Source organism: Cucurbita pepo, chromosome 4 (assembly GCF_057944985.1).
Source record: "Cucurbita pepo subsp. pepo isolate OVF chromosome 4, ASM5794498v1, whole genome shotgun sequence".
NCBI classification, from domain to species: domain Eukaryota; kingdom Viridiplantae; phylum Streptophyta; class Magnoliopsida; order Cucurbitales; family Cucurbitaceae; genus Cucurbita; species Cucurbita pepo.
In genome coordinates, this window is record NC_141801.1 from 3,328,599 (window position 1) to 3,340,732 (window position 12,134).

The 12,134-nt window shown below is 35.0% G+C and overlaps 2 protein-coding genes and 4 non-coding genes across 7 annotated transcripts; 5 read left to right on the forward strand and 1 right to left on the reverse strand.

Annotated features, from left to right (window-relative positions):
- The first annotated feature begins 1,063 nt into the window (after positions 1 to 1,063).
- LOC111794123 (small nucleolar RNA Z102/R77) lies at positions 1,064 to 1,148 on the forward strand. Its single transcript, XR_002815018.2, has one exon. It is a non-coding gene; the product is annotated as a small nucleolar RNA Z102/R77 (small nucleolar RNA).
- Positions 1,149 to 1,390: 242 nt separating this feature from the next.
- Positions 1,391 to 1,465, forward strand: LOC111794120 (small nucleolar RNA Z102/R77). Its single transcript, XR_002815015.1, has one exon. It is a non-coding gene; the product is annotated as a small nucleolar RNA Z102/R77 (small nucleolar RNA).
- A 406-nt stretch (positions 1,466 to 1,871) lies between these two features.
- LOC111794121 (small nucleolar RNA Z102/R77) lies at positions 1,872 to 1,946 on the forward strand. Its single transcript, XR_002815016.1, has one exon. It is a non-coding gene; the product is annotated as a small nucleolar RNA Z102/R77 (small nucleolar RNA).
- A 90-nt stretch (positions 1,947 to 2,036) lies between these two features.
- LOC111794119 (small nucleolar RNA Z102/R77) lies at positions 2,037 to 2,112 on the forward strand. The gene has a single exon (XR_002815014.2). It is a non-coding gene; the product is annotated as a small nucleolar RNA Z102/R77 (small nucleolar RNA).
- Positions 2,113 to 6,675: 4,563 nt separating this feature from the next.
- Positions 6,676 to 7,155, forward strand: LOC111792821 (uncharacterized). The gene has a single exon (XM_023674413.2). It carries the CDS (start codon positions 6,676 to 6,678, stop codon positions 7,153 to 7,155), a length of 480 nt encoding a protein of 159 aa, XP_023530181.2.
- Positions 7,156 to 10,825: 3,670 nt separating this feature from the next.
- On the reverse strand, positions 10,826 to 11,746 carry LOC111793860 (non-specific lipid transfer protein GPI-anchored 11). Of its 2 annotated transcripts, none has more exons than XM_023675925.2 (3): positions 11,335 to 11,746; positions 11,200 to 11,226; positions 10,826 to 11,071 (listed from the first exon to the last, which is right to left on the reverse strand). In XM_023675925.2, exons 1-3 carry the CDS (start codon positions 11,669 to 11,671, stop codon positions 10,911 to 10,913), a joined length of 525 nt encoding a protein of 174 aa, XP_023531693.2. In that variant the 5' UTR covers positions 11,672 to 11,746; the 3' UTR covers positions 10,826 to 10,910. The 2 variants fall into 2 exon arrangements, with proteins under 2 accessions (XP_023531693.2, XP_023531692.2); XM_023675924.2 differs by having other exon boundaries at positions 10,826 to 11,074.
- Positions 11,747 to 12,134: the final 388 nt, after the last annotated feature.

The window sequence follows — 12,134 nt, forward strand, 5'->3', positions numbered from 1 at the left end:
CCGAGCAAAATTCTTATAACATATATTAAGAAAATATTAAAAATTATGGGTGTACATCCAATCTGAAAATTAATACTTTTGGATTCATGAGACAAAATTTTCTACTTGACCCGAGCAAACATCTTATAATATATATTAAGAATGAGGGGTGTACGTTCAACCTCAAAATCTGAAATTTTGGATTCATGAGACAAAATTTTCTATTTGACCCGAACAAACATCTTATAATATATATTAAGAGAATTAGGGTGTACATTCAACTTGAAAATCCGAACTTTTGAATTCATGAGACAAAACTTTCTACTTGACTCGAGCAAACATCTTATAATATATATTAAAAATTAGGGGTGTATATTCAACCCGAAAATCCAAACTTTTGGATTCATGAGACAAAACTTTCTACTTACCCGAACAAACATCTTATAATATATATTAAGAATTAGGGGTGTACATTCAACCTGAAAATCCGAACTTTTGGATTCACGAGACAAAACTTTGTACTCGACCCGAACAAACATCTTATAATATATATTAACAATTAGGAGTGACATTCAACATGAAAATCCAAACTTTTGGATTCATGAGACAAAATTTTCTACTTGACCCGAACAAACATCTTATAATATATATTTAGAATTAGGGGTGTACATTCAACCTGAAAACTCGAACTTTTGGATTCATGAAACAAACCTTTCTACTCAACCCGAGCAAACATCTTTTGGTTTTAATAGTTTTTTTTTTTTTTTTTTAATTGGATTTTTTTTTGAAATTTAGGAGTATTTTTTATTTTGAAATTTTGGGCCATGAGTGATTTGGCGATATAAAAGCCCAAGCCATGAATTCTAGGTCAAAATTGGTCGTTCGCTCATTCCAGCGCCCGTCGCCTATAAAGATTCATTCATTAGGGTTTTGTATTCAATCTCGCAGTCTCGCCTTCTCTTTTTCCCACACTCCATTGAATCTGATTATCGTATCACCCTCTGTTCTCTCTTCATGTTCTAGTTTTTGTTTTCGTTTTCGTTTTCGTTCCCTCATGAATCAAATTTTCCCTTCTAGACTTACTGAATTTGATCATGATAATCTATTTTCCTATATGTTTCATTGCTGTTATGATCGCACTCTCATGTATTATCTTTAGCTGATTATTCTCCCCGGTTTCCGTTTTTGTTTTCACTTCAATCTGTGGTTTTTGGATCTACTTTTTGTTCTCAGTATTCATAACTTACTTTTGGTATTGAGTTTAGCGAGTAAAAAAGTTTTAATTGTGCATCATTTAGCCGTATATACGGACTTTATTTGATGAAGTTACCAGGTTTTTGAAGTTTCGCATTTTTAAGCAGATTTGTGTCTCTGTGTTGCTTCTATAAGATTGTTAGATTCAAATTCTGAAGAATGAAATGATGAGCATTATTGTTTTGATTGTCGCGATGATGGCAATTAATGTATTAGCTCTAACTGATCATTCTTGATTGATGCTCTGTTTTGAAGTTTATCGGATTTTCTTTTTACTGTAGTATTTCCTCTTCTCGTCGTTCATATTGATTTTCTATTCATATTTATACGTTTTTAGGAATCAAATTACCAAGAACGAAATGATGAACATTAACTTTTTGATTGCCTTGATGATTTCCTTGAGTTGTAGTAGTTTGTATGTCGTTTTTTAATCGGAATTAGCAACTTATGGTGTTGTTTCTTGGTTTCATTGTGCATCATTTAGCCGTCAATTTGAGTTTTATTTGATTTAGATACCAGATTTTTCAAGTTTCAAGTTTCAAGTTTCCCATTTTTAGCAGCATTTTTCCTTTAATGGCTTTTGATTGTGCGTGTTTCTTCGTATTGATTTTAAGTAACTTTGAGATTGGAATTCTGGAGAATGAAATGATGAGCATTATTGTTTTGATTGCTATGATGATGGCAATTATTGTATTAGCTCTAACTGATCATTCTTGATTCTATTGTTCTTGATTATTCTGTTCTCTTTTTACAGCAGAATTGGGTTTTCTATTCAGGTTTATGCTTAGGATTTAAATTGTCGAGAATGAAATGAGGATCATTGTTGTTTTTGATTGCCTCGATGATGGCAACTATTGTATTAGCTCTATCTGATCATTCTTGATATTGTTTTTGAACCAGTGAAATGGTCGATTGCTGTCTTGATATTAATTGAATTTATATAACAGCATTATTAGATTAAATATTTTATTGTCACTTGATTTACACTTGTGAGATTTATTTTATTAGTTTCTCATGAGAACTTGATCGAAGACTAAGGAAGAGAACCTAGTTTTAAGGTTGGATTACTAACTCGAAAGTCTTATAAACGGAAACAAGACTAAGGAAGAGAGGTTGGTTGGATTATCGACTCAAAGTTTACTTAGGATTAGCTTGCTACGCTTGGTATACTGGATTAGTCAGCGAGTCTTATAAATGGAAACAAGACTAAGGAAGAGAGGTTGGTTGGATTATCGACTCAAAGTTTACTTCGGATTAGCTTGCTACGCTTGGTATACTGGATTAGTCAGCGAGTCTTATAAATGGAAACAAGACTAAGGAAGAGAGGTTGGTTGGATTATCGACTCAAAGTTTACTTAGGATTAGCTTGCTACGCTTGGTATACTGGATTAGTCAGCGAGTCTTATAAATGGAAACAAGACTAAGGAAGAGAGGTTGGTTGGATTATCGACTCAAAGTTTACTTCGGATTAGCTTGCTACGCTTGGTATACTGGATTAGTCAGTTTTCCAGCGAATTATATGAGAAAGATTTCAAGTTTGGGTTGGGTTTGTTTTTTTGGAACTTGATCCGGTTTCGAAATTCTAATTATTGGGTCAACCTGGAAAATCTTTTGAAAAAAAGGTGCAATCTATCATCTTTTGAAAATCTTTTAAATATTGAGTTTATCAAAAACTTCTTTTTTAGTGTTCTCTTATTTGTAGATTAAGAATCAGCACTTATTGTGGAGTGAGTTTCATTAGATTTTTTTCACCCATTTGAAGATTTTGTTTTACAATTCTTTTTCTCTTTATCAACATAATGTAGTTTTATCACAATTTGTATTTTTTTTTTTTTTTTAATTTTTAAGATAATTTAGGGCTCTCCAAACTTCATCCCGTAAACAAGTCTATTGAGATGATAGTTATCCCGTTGAGATTTACTCCAGGCACTGCAAAAAAAAAAATCTCAACTCCAAAGAAAAAAAAAATCACAATTAGCAAAAAGGAATTGAAAACCAACAATTGCAAGATTATTTTTACCAGAAAAAATGAGAATAACATTTACCTAGTTAAAACAACAACAATGTCCAGATTAAAAATGACATTATCTCTGAAACAATTAAAACAACAATTGCTTGGCTGGCCAGAAACCACCATTGTTATATTAAGAATGATAGAAACCACCATTGTCATATTAAGAATGACATATTCACCTGAGAGATTCAGGTTACTAAGATTGAGGAAAAACAATTGGCAGATTGATTGTAGTTAAAACAACAATTTGCCAAAACAACTATTGTCATGTTGGGATTTGAGAGAAGAAAGAAAAACAATTGCCAAATTGATTCACCAAGATTTGAGGAAAAAAATGAGAATAGCATTACCAACCTTTGCCAAGAATGACATTTACCTAGTTAAAACAACAATGGCCAGAAACATGGTAAAACAACAATTGCCAAGAATGGCATTTACTAAGTTAAAACAACAATGACCAAGAAACAAATACAATAATGGCCAAGAATGGCATTTACCGGTTAAAACAACAATGGCCAGAAACAACATGGTAAACAACAATTGCCAAGAATGGCATTTATCCAGTTAAAACAACAATAGCCAGAAACAACATGGTAAAACAACCACATGGTAAAACAACCATTGCCAAGAATGACATTTACCCAGTTAAAACAACAATGGCTTGAAACAACATGGTAAAACAACAATCGCCAAGGATGGCATTTACCAAGTTAAAACAACAATGGCCATGGTAAAACAACAATTGCCAAGAATGGCATTTACCAAGTTAAAACAACAATGGCCAACAACAACCCAATTAAAACAACAAATTGCCACAGTTAAAACAACACTGGCCAGATTGATTCATCAAAATTGGAAAAATGAGAATAGTGTTTATTCAGGAATCCATTCAAAATTAAAAGACAATAGAGTAAATATAGATAAAAAAAGAAAAAAAAAAATTACTAAAATTAAAAACTTAAACTAAATATAGAGAAGAAAGTAAATAGGACAACACAGTCATGAAGTAACTCTATCAACTTTGTTTATTTAATGGTAACTATAGAAAATAAGATTCTTTATAAAAACATAATTATAGATATATAACATTTGAAAACTTTTAACCATTTTAACCATGGACCCATGTAAATTAGAGAAATAATTTTATAGAGTTCAAACTTGAAATTGATGTCATGAGCTTACATAAGTTGACTTGGATTTCAAATGACAGAATTAAACTTTCATTAAGGATATATTCGTGACAACAACTTAAGCTAACCAGGTAAGTGACCTTACTATCGACATGATTATATTTGATGTTGACATGTGCCCTGTGGTTATGTACGTGTCATCTATATTGATATGTGTGAATTGTTTGTGGATCGATATGCTTATGATATATTATGTATATGTTATGATATGTGACTTATATGATAATAATTACGGTACGATATGTTCAATAATATGTTTGAGATAGGATATGAGAAGGATGCACAATACGAAATGTAACGAAATAAGTAAGATACGTTCATGAAACGTTAAAATTAAGTTACATACTGAAGTGCTATGGATATGAGAGATTGATAAAAGAATACAGTTAGGTTATAGGTAGAAAGAGATAGGTTTGTGATAGATTGATAGAACGGTAGCATTAGGATACGTTACTGTGATGATATGACTAAGGTACGTTCATGTAACGATATGACTATGATAGGTATAAGAACGTTAAGGTTATGATAAGTTAGGAAACGATATGACCACGAAGTGTTTACAACATGATACGATTATGATACGACATGTGAATGACGAATATATATATATTGTCATATGATATGAAATATGTTATGGTACGAGATATGTGATAAATTGACATGTTTATAATATGATACATTGTGATTCAATATGTTATGGTACGAAATGTATATGATGAAATGTTATGTTAAAAGCATAGAACGTTATGATATGTCTCTTAACTTGTGTGTATACAGCATGATATGAATGACATGAAATCACGATAAATGGCATGAAATATAACCTTGTTAGAGAATTATGTATGATATGAGAACTGAAGAATGAGAAGCAATATGATATGAATGATAATCGATATCTGAAACGATATGATATGTACAGAATGCTAGCGGAGTTGTATTAAATGATAATGAAAACGGAAAAATGTTGGGACCTCATGCATTATGTGTGCTCGTACATTGGAGGATACGAGGGTACGGACGCGTACATCCATTAGGCAGGCGAAGTATCGTTATGTTTTACATAATGCTGCCGTGACGGTTACTAATTCTAATGGGTGTCCGGCAAAAGTTGAGTTACCAGAGAAAGCTCGCCCGACAAGAAAAAGGGCCCAACGGTGTGCAAACTGACTAGTGAGCCCATACTCGCATGTATGGGTTGTGTGTAGAGTATATAGTACACATCCAAGCTGCCCAGTTAGAATAGTGTCATAAGAAAAAAATAGACTGATAGGTCCAGTCATTTAACCCTCGATAGTGGGGTCACTTAAAATACTCTAGTCATGTGCTACTTTTATTTCAGGGTAAGACAAGACATTCCTATACTGCTGACAATGGCATCAACTCGAGACCATGGTACATGTATAGGGTAGTCGTATTATTTTCTTAGAGTTAGGCTAGAATATGATCTTTTTTATTTAAACGTTTATTCATTTTATTTAGTCTTTTGTTGTGTCGTCTTTAAAAGTGTTTTCAAAACACGCAAGTCCATGACAGTGTTTTAAGCTGAAGTGTTAAATTTTATGAATTCGTATTATTTTCGGCTTATGTTTTATGAAAGTTTAAATGAAGTATTTCCACATTCATGTTTATGATCTAAATACAGTAGCAATCTTAAATTAAGTAGAAAATTTCGGATGTTACAAACAAACCAACAACTCAACTCGAAAATAGAGAGTTAGATTGGCTTGGGTCGTGAAAATTTTCAAGTTGGGTTGAATTACCATTCCAACCAACCCGAACTTTTATATTGGTCCAAAAAAAAACCCTCAGCCCAACCTAACCCAATTCGATCTATGTACACCCTACCTCTATCCCTCGTAAAAATACCAATAACTATCGTATAATACAATAAAGTTATTCAATGGAACCGCTACAGTGTGACTACTAACAGTTTTATACAGTTGAATAACGAGAAAGAAATCGTGAAAATATTTTGTTTTTTTGTCTCCGATGATTTGACGTATATCCGGAATAGACTTCTAGAAGGCCTATCCAAAACTAAACATCTAGAAGGCAATCCAAAAGCATCTCCAAATATGGTCATTTTCCAAACCACACATGAAGACAAAGTAACAAGAACAAATCCAGATCATTAGTCCCCTGAAACAGCCGCCGTTTTTTCCCAGCCCACCAAATTCAAATTCCCCTTCATCTCTACATATATCACTCCCATTGTCTCTTCCATACATCAAATCAACCATGTTTTCTTCACCAAATCCTTCGCTCCGAGCAGCTTTTTGCAGCCCTTTAAGCTCCCGAAACAAGACCATCCGACCGGTGATGAGCGTGTCCTGTAAAGGGACGGATTATTACACGTTGCTCTCGGTGAGTGATGGATGTCATGCGAGCAACGAAGACATTAAGAAGGCTTATAGAGCCAAGGCTTTGCAGTATCATCCTGACCTTGTTTGTGATCCTTCCCTCAAAGACAAGTGTACGAGGATGTTTGTTCAGCTGAATGCAGCCTATAAGACACTCTCTGATCCTGTTCTTAGAAGAGAGTATGATGATTCTTTGATGGGTTTGAAAGGCAATCATCATGGCACATCTACAGGATTTAAAGGGGATTATAGAGACCTGTGGCAAAGGCAGATTCTCGAGCTCAATCGGCGGTCGAATCTTCGGAGGAATTGGTCGTTGTCGTCTTGGGGCGGGAGAATGCGAGCTCAAAATCGTTGAAAATGTGAATGACTTCGTCTTACTGTTTAAGTTTTTGAGTTGAATAGTGATCTGAGAACGAGTTAGGTTTTGACATAGAATTATTTGATATGAGTTTTTTTGTTATTTGTTATTATTATTATAAATAATATTGTTGTGGATTAAAAAAAAGATACACTTGTCGGATAAGAGTAAGATCTAGGGTATACGAGTGACGACAACTTTCTCCACTGATAGATACGATTTGAGAAAAACTAAAAACAAAGTCATGGATCTTACGTTCAAAGTGGATAACTGTAACAGCCTGTATCCACCGCTAGCAGATATTGTCCTCTTTTGGCTTTCCCTCAAGGCTTTAAAACGCGTCTGCTAGAGACCCTTATAACAGGTGTTTTGTTCTCCTCCCCAACCAATGTGGGACATCATCGTCCGAGCCTTCTCGTTTTTTCCCGAAGGGGGGTAGACACAGGGCAGTGTGCCAGTAAGGACGCTGGGCCCGAAGAGGGGTGGATTTGGTAGCGGTCCCACATCGATTGGAGGAAGGAAAGAGTGCCAGCGAGGACGCTGGGCCCCGAAGGGGAGTGAATTGTGATTTCCCACATTGGTTGGGGAGGAGAACAAAATACCAATGATAAGGGTGTGGAAACCTTCCCCTAGTAGACGCGTTTTAAAGCCTTGAGGGGAAGCCCGAAAGGGAAAGCCCAAAGAGGACAACATCTGCTATAGGTGGATTTAGGTCGTTACAATAATAGACAAGAATGGGGATCACCACCTCGTATAGATCACTCATGCTATACTCGATCGGCGTGGCGGATAGAAAAGAGCGATGGAAACTAAGGGGGAGGGCGCCCCATTACGGTGGTCTAGCGACCGTTAGATGTTCTTTATAGCCACCGTTACAGAATTAGAAAGATTGGAAAAGAGATGTGAACACAAGCCCGGGAAAGAAAGGTCAGCCACCTTTATTAGGTTTCACCCTAGATTATTGAACTGTGAATATCATATCATTGTGAAGATACGATAAATTTATTGTCTTTACCAAATGATATTAGAGTCGTATTCTTGATCTAGTTGTGCTAGTAGAATTCTTAGATGTCGAATGAAGAAGTTGTGAACCTCGATGACATAGTGAATCAATGGTTAAGTTTGTGAACAGGTGGTGTGCTCGGGTGTGGAGTTGACTCGGACAAAATGTAACACGTTTAAGTGTATCGGCTAGATATTTCTAGGAAGATTGTGGGTATACGAGCGGGGACAACCTTCTCTATTTGAATTTGATGAATCACTTTTGTGAGAAAGACTTGAATCTTGAATTAAATTTCCAACTAAGTATTGAAAAAATTACTTTTTTTGTTCCATTAAAATTTGGAAAGAGAGTTACAATTTAGTAATTATGGAAGTAATTATCATTGCAACGATATAACAAAAGAACAAAAGGTTGCTCGAAAACGCGTAAGAATTCTGGCGAGGCGCTGAAATTCTCGTGTCCATCTCGGTCACACCCTCCTCGACCTTCACGACACGCCAAACACGCCAAAACAATCCTCAGTCTTCCTAGAAACTACCTGCAAGAGAGAGAGTGAGAATAGTAGCGAAGACGAAGAGTACATAGTACCGCTAGCGAGATCTAGAAGAAAATTCCATTGACACCGTGCAAAAGGCTAGACTTCGAGGAAGGACCCAACAAAGATTCAGCACGTATAGGTAAGCCAAATTACACATTTCTATCGTGCTTTTTAGCTAAGATCCACGTCAGTGAGGAAGGAACAAATCTTAAAAAATCAGTAACGTTGAACCCATCTATTCTCAGGTTATATTAACGTATTGTCACGTTCATCAAGTGGTGGGTCTATACTCGCATGTGTGGGTCGTGTCTAGAATAGTAAATACACATCCAATTACCTGCTAGGGGTATACATATAACCCGACAACCCGGACCAACCCGGACCAACCCAACCCAAACTATAAGGGTTGGGTTGGGTTGGATTAGCATTTCGAGTAGGGTTAGGTTCATTTTTCTAAACCCGAACTGAATCGGTTCAGTTTCGGGTTTGTGAGCAAAACCTTTAGGTTAACCCGAGCCAAATAAGAATATATAAAATACATTAAGAATCCATCAGTATAAGGACTCTATAAATCACGATAAATAAGCATATTTTAATTAAAATATTTTTATATATTTTTTATTTTTGTTATATATCATATCTTTAAACTAATCCTTTTTATTATTTATTTAATTTAATGATCTATCCTTATATTTTGGTTTCTTTAACGAATCTCAAGAAAGGTCGGTATTTAGTTGTTTTTAGTTTTATGACACAGTTGAACTATGTTAATTTGTTACAATTTTGTTGTTTTTTTATTGATTTTTTTTTTCAATCATTATACATTGATTTGTGTTTGTTTGTGAACTTTTAATATATTTTATCTAAGATTGTATCCGAATAATTATAAATTATGTATAAATAAAATTTAAAAAAAAATTGATAATCCAACCTGGACCCAACCCAAACCCAACCGAAAAATAAAGGGTTGGGTTGGGTTGTGAAAAGTTTTGGGTTGGGTTGTGAAAAGTTTTGGGTTGGGTTGGGTTACCAATCCAACCAACCCAAACTTTTGGGTTGGGTCAAAAAAATCCTCAAACCCGACCCAACCCGGACCATGCACACCCCTATTACCCGCTTAGGATAGCCACCGAAAGAATATAGACTGATATGATAGGTCTCCCTCATGATTGTATGCGCTTGCATCTAACCCTATTTGTGGGATCACTTTTCAAGTATTTGTTAAAGTACTCAAGCCATGTGTTACTCTTTTTTGTGCAGGTAAAGGCAAAACTCCCGAGTATGGCTGATGGTGGCATTGCAACCTAAGAGACCATGACATATGCATAGGGTAGTATTTATTTGCTTAGACTTAAGTTAAAATAGAACGTTTTTAATTTTAATGTTTATTTACTTCATTTAGTATTTCATTGTGTCGTTTTAAAGATATTTTCGAACACGTAAGTTCATGACAGCATTTTAAGATTAAGTTTCAAATAATTATTTTCACACAAATGAGTATACAGTAGCGACTTTAGACTATAAAAAATCTAAGGTCGTGACAAAAACCATGTATTATTATTATTATTTTTTTTTAGGTTGCATGTTTAGAATCATTCAAGTTTGATGTGATCAATCTTGACTATGGAATGATTCAAATCTCAAACAGATGTTTTTGTTGAGATGTTTGATCAACAAGAGAATCCAAATCTTACTTCTCTTGCAGCAATTCCTCATTTTTTAAGAGTGAAGATTACTTTCCCTACGTCCCATGCAACATGGTCACGTTACCTACTCCTCGTTTTTAAGAGTAAAGACTACATTCCCTGCATTCCATGCAACATGATCACGTTACTCTCATGCGACATGATCACATTACCTACTCCTCGTTTCTTAAGAGTGGAGACTATTTTCATAGACTAACACAAGTCCTCGGCTCTTCTTGCATCCCATGTGACACTCAAAATCATTTTTAATTCTTTTATGTTTTTGTTAGTCATCTTGTCCTCGATATCGTTTTTATTTGGATGTAGCATTAGTTTTTTTTCATGAACTTTATAAAATTTTAAATATTAATCTAATTTTTTATATAATTTAAAAAAGAAAAAAAAGAAAAAGAACACCTTGCCGCAAAAGAAACAACTAAATCCAACGGTCCCAACAAACTCCCTTAACGCGAATAAACACTAAAACAATTTTCAAATTCCCCCAAATTTTTCAAACGCTTTCCACTCAAAAACTGTAGAACACACCTAGTCCAATGGCGGCGACTATGAATCCAACGGACGCCATAACGCCTGTCGCCGCCGAAGTTTCAGGTGTCGGAGCCGGCGTCGTCTCGTTCTTCACTGGCGCTTCTCCCGGCGACAATTTAGGTGAGGCAGCCGGCGTAACTGCTGCATCAAAAACAACAATCGAAACAGAACAAACGCTCAGGAATTTTATCACAAACATTCCAAAATCCAGATCGAAATCAACAGAGTAAGACTAATCGAAAATCGTTTCAGAGAAGAAACAGTACCAGGAGAGCCAATAGGAGAAGTCGACACTGGAAATCAAAAGGAAACAGCGATTTCACAAAAACAGATCAGTTAGGTTTTCTAGGGTTTTACCGAATCGGAAATTAAGAGAGCGATTTTGAAGAAATTAGGCTTACATTTACACTCAGAAAGAGCAGGATCGGATATGTCGCAAGCGGCAGGGAGAGAAAGAGCCTTGGTGACATTGAGGACGATACCTAATGAAGCGCTGTTCTTGAAGGTATGACAGAGGCAATCGGCGTTAGCCTTGGCGACGATTTTAAGGCCGAGACAGCAGGCTTTAGCGGGAGTGGTGGTGGTGCTGTCTTTGGAGACGAAGGGGAGGCAGTCGGCCAAAGTGAGGATGAGTTTCGAACAGTCCCCCTCCGGCACTAGGGCGCCGTATGCGGCGGAGTAATTCGCGACCAGAGCGAAAAGAGCGAAAAGAGAGAGAGAAAGCTTGGCGGTGGCCATTTCTAAGGAAGAAAAAGAGAGGGAAAGTGGAGAAAAAAAGTACCGGAGAACTGGACAGTGTGGCTTGAGGTTGGTGAAGACCATTTATATAACGATTTTTTTTTTTTTTTTTTTTTTAATTTCAATAAATACTCTTACCATAATACCCTTATATAGTTTTTTTTTTTTTTTTTTTTTTTTTTTTTTTTTTTTTTTGTTTAGTTTTTGTTAATAATGTTTAAATTTTTGTACCGTTTAAAAAATATAAAATTTAAATATAGTATTAACACGTTTAACATTTATATAAAAATAAAATTAATTAATATATGAACCGAAACTGTTTATAAGTTTACCGAGTACTAATAGTAAAGATATTTTTTTAATTTTTTTAAGAAAATTTAAAATATTTTTTAAATTTCAAAGTTATTTTAAAAATTAAATAGTATTTTTAAAACAACCTATCAACACTTTCCATTAAAAACCA

Bases quoted from the DNA above. Each gene is read 5' to 3' on its own strand.
- LOC111793860 (XM_023675924.2), bottom strand. From the start codon at position 11,671: ATGGCCACCGCCAAGCTTTCTCTCTCTCTTTTCGCTCTTTTCGCTCTG. The intron at 11,227-11,334 runs GTAAGCCTAATT...TTTGATTTCCAG, and splicing joins TGCTCTTTCTGAGTGTAAAT to TGTCGACTTCTCCTATTGGC. The intron at 11,075-11,199 runs GTACTGTTTCTT...TTTTTGATGCAG, and splicing joins TTCTCCTATTGGCTCTCCTG to CAGTTACGCCGGCTGCCTCA.
- LOC111792821 (XM_023674413.2), top strand. From the start codon at position 6,676: ATGTTTTCTTCACCAAATCCTTCGCTCCGAGCAGCTTTTTGCAGCCCT.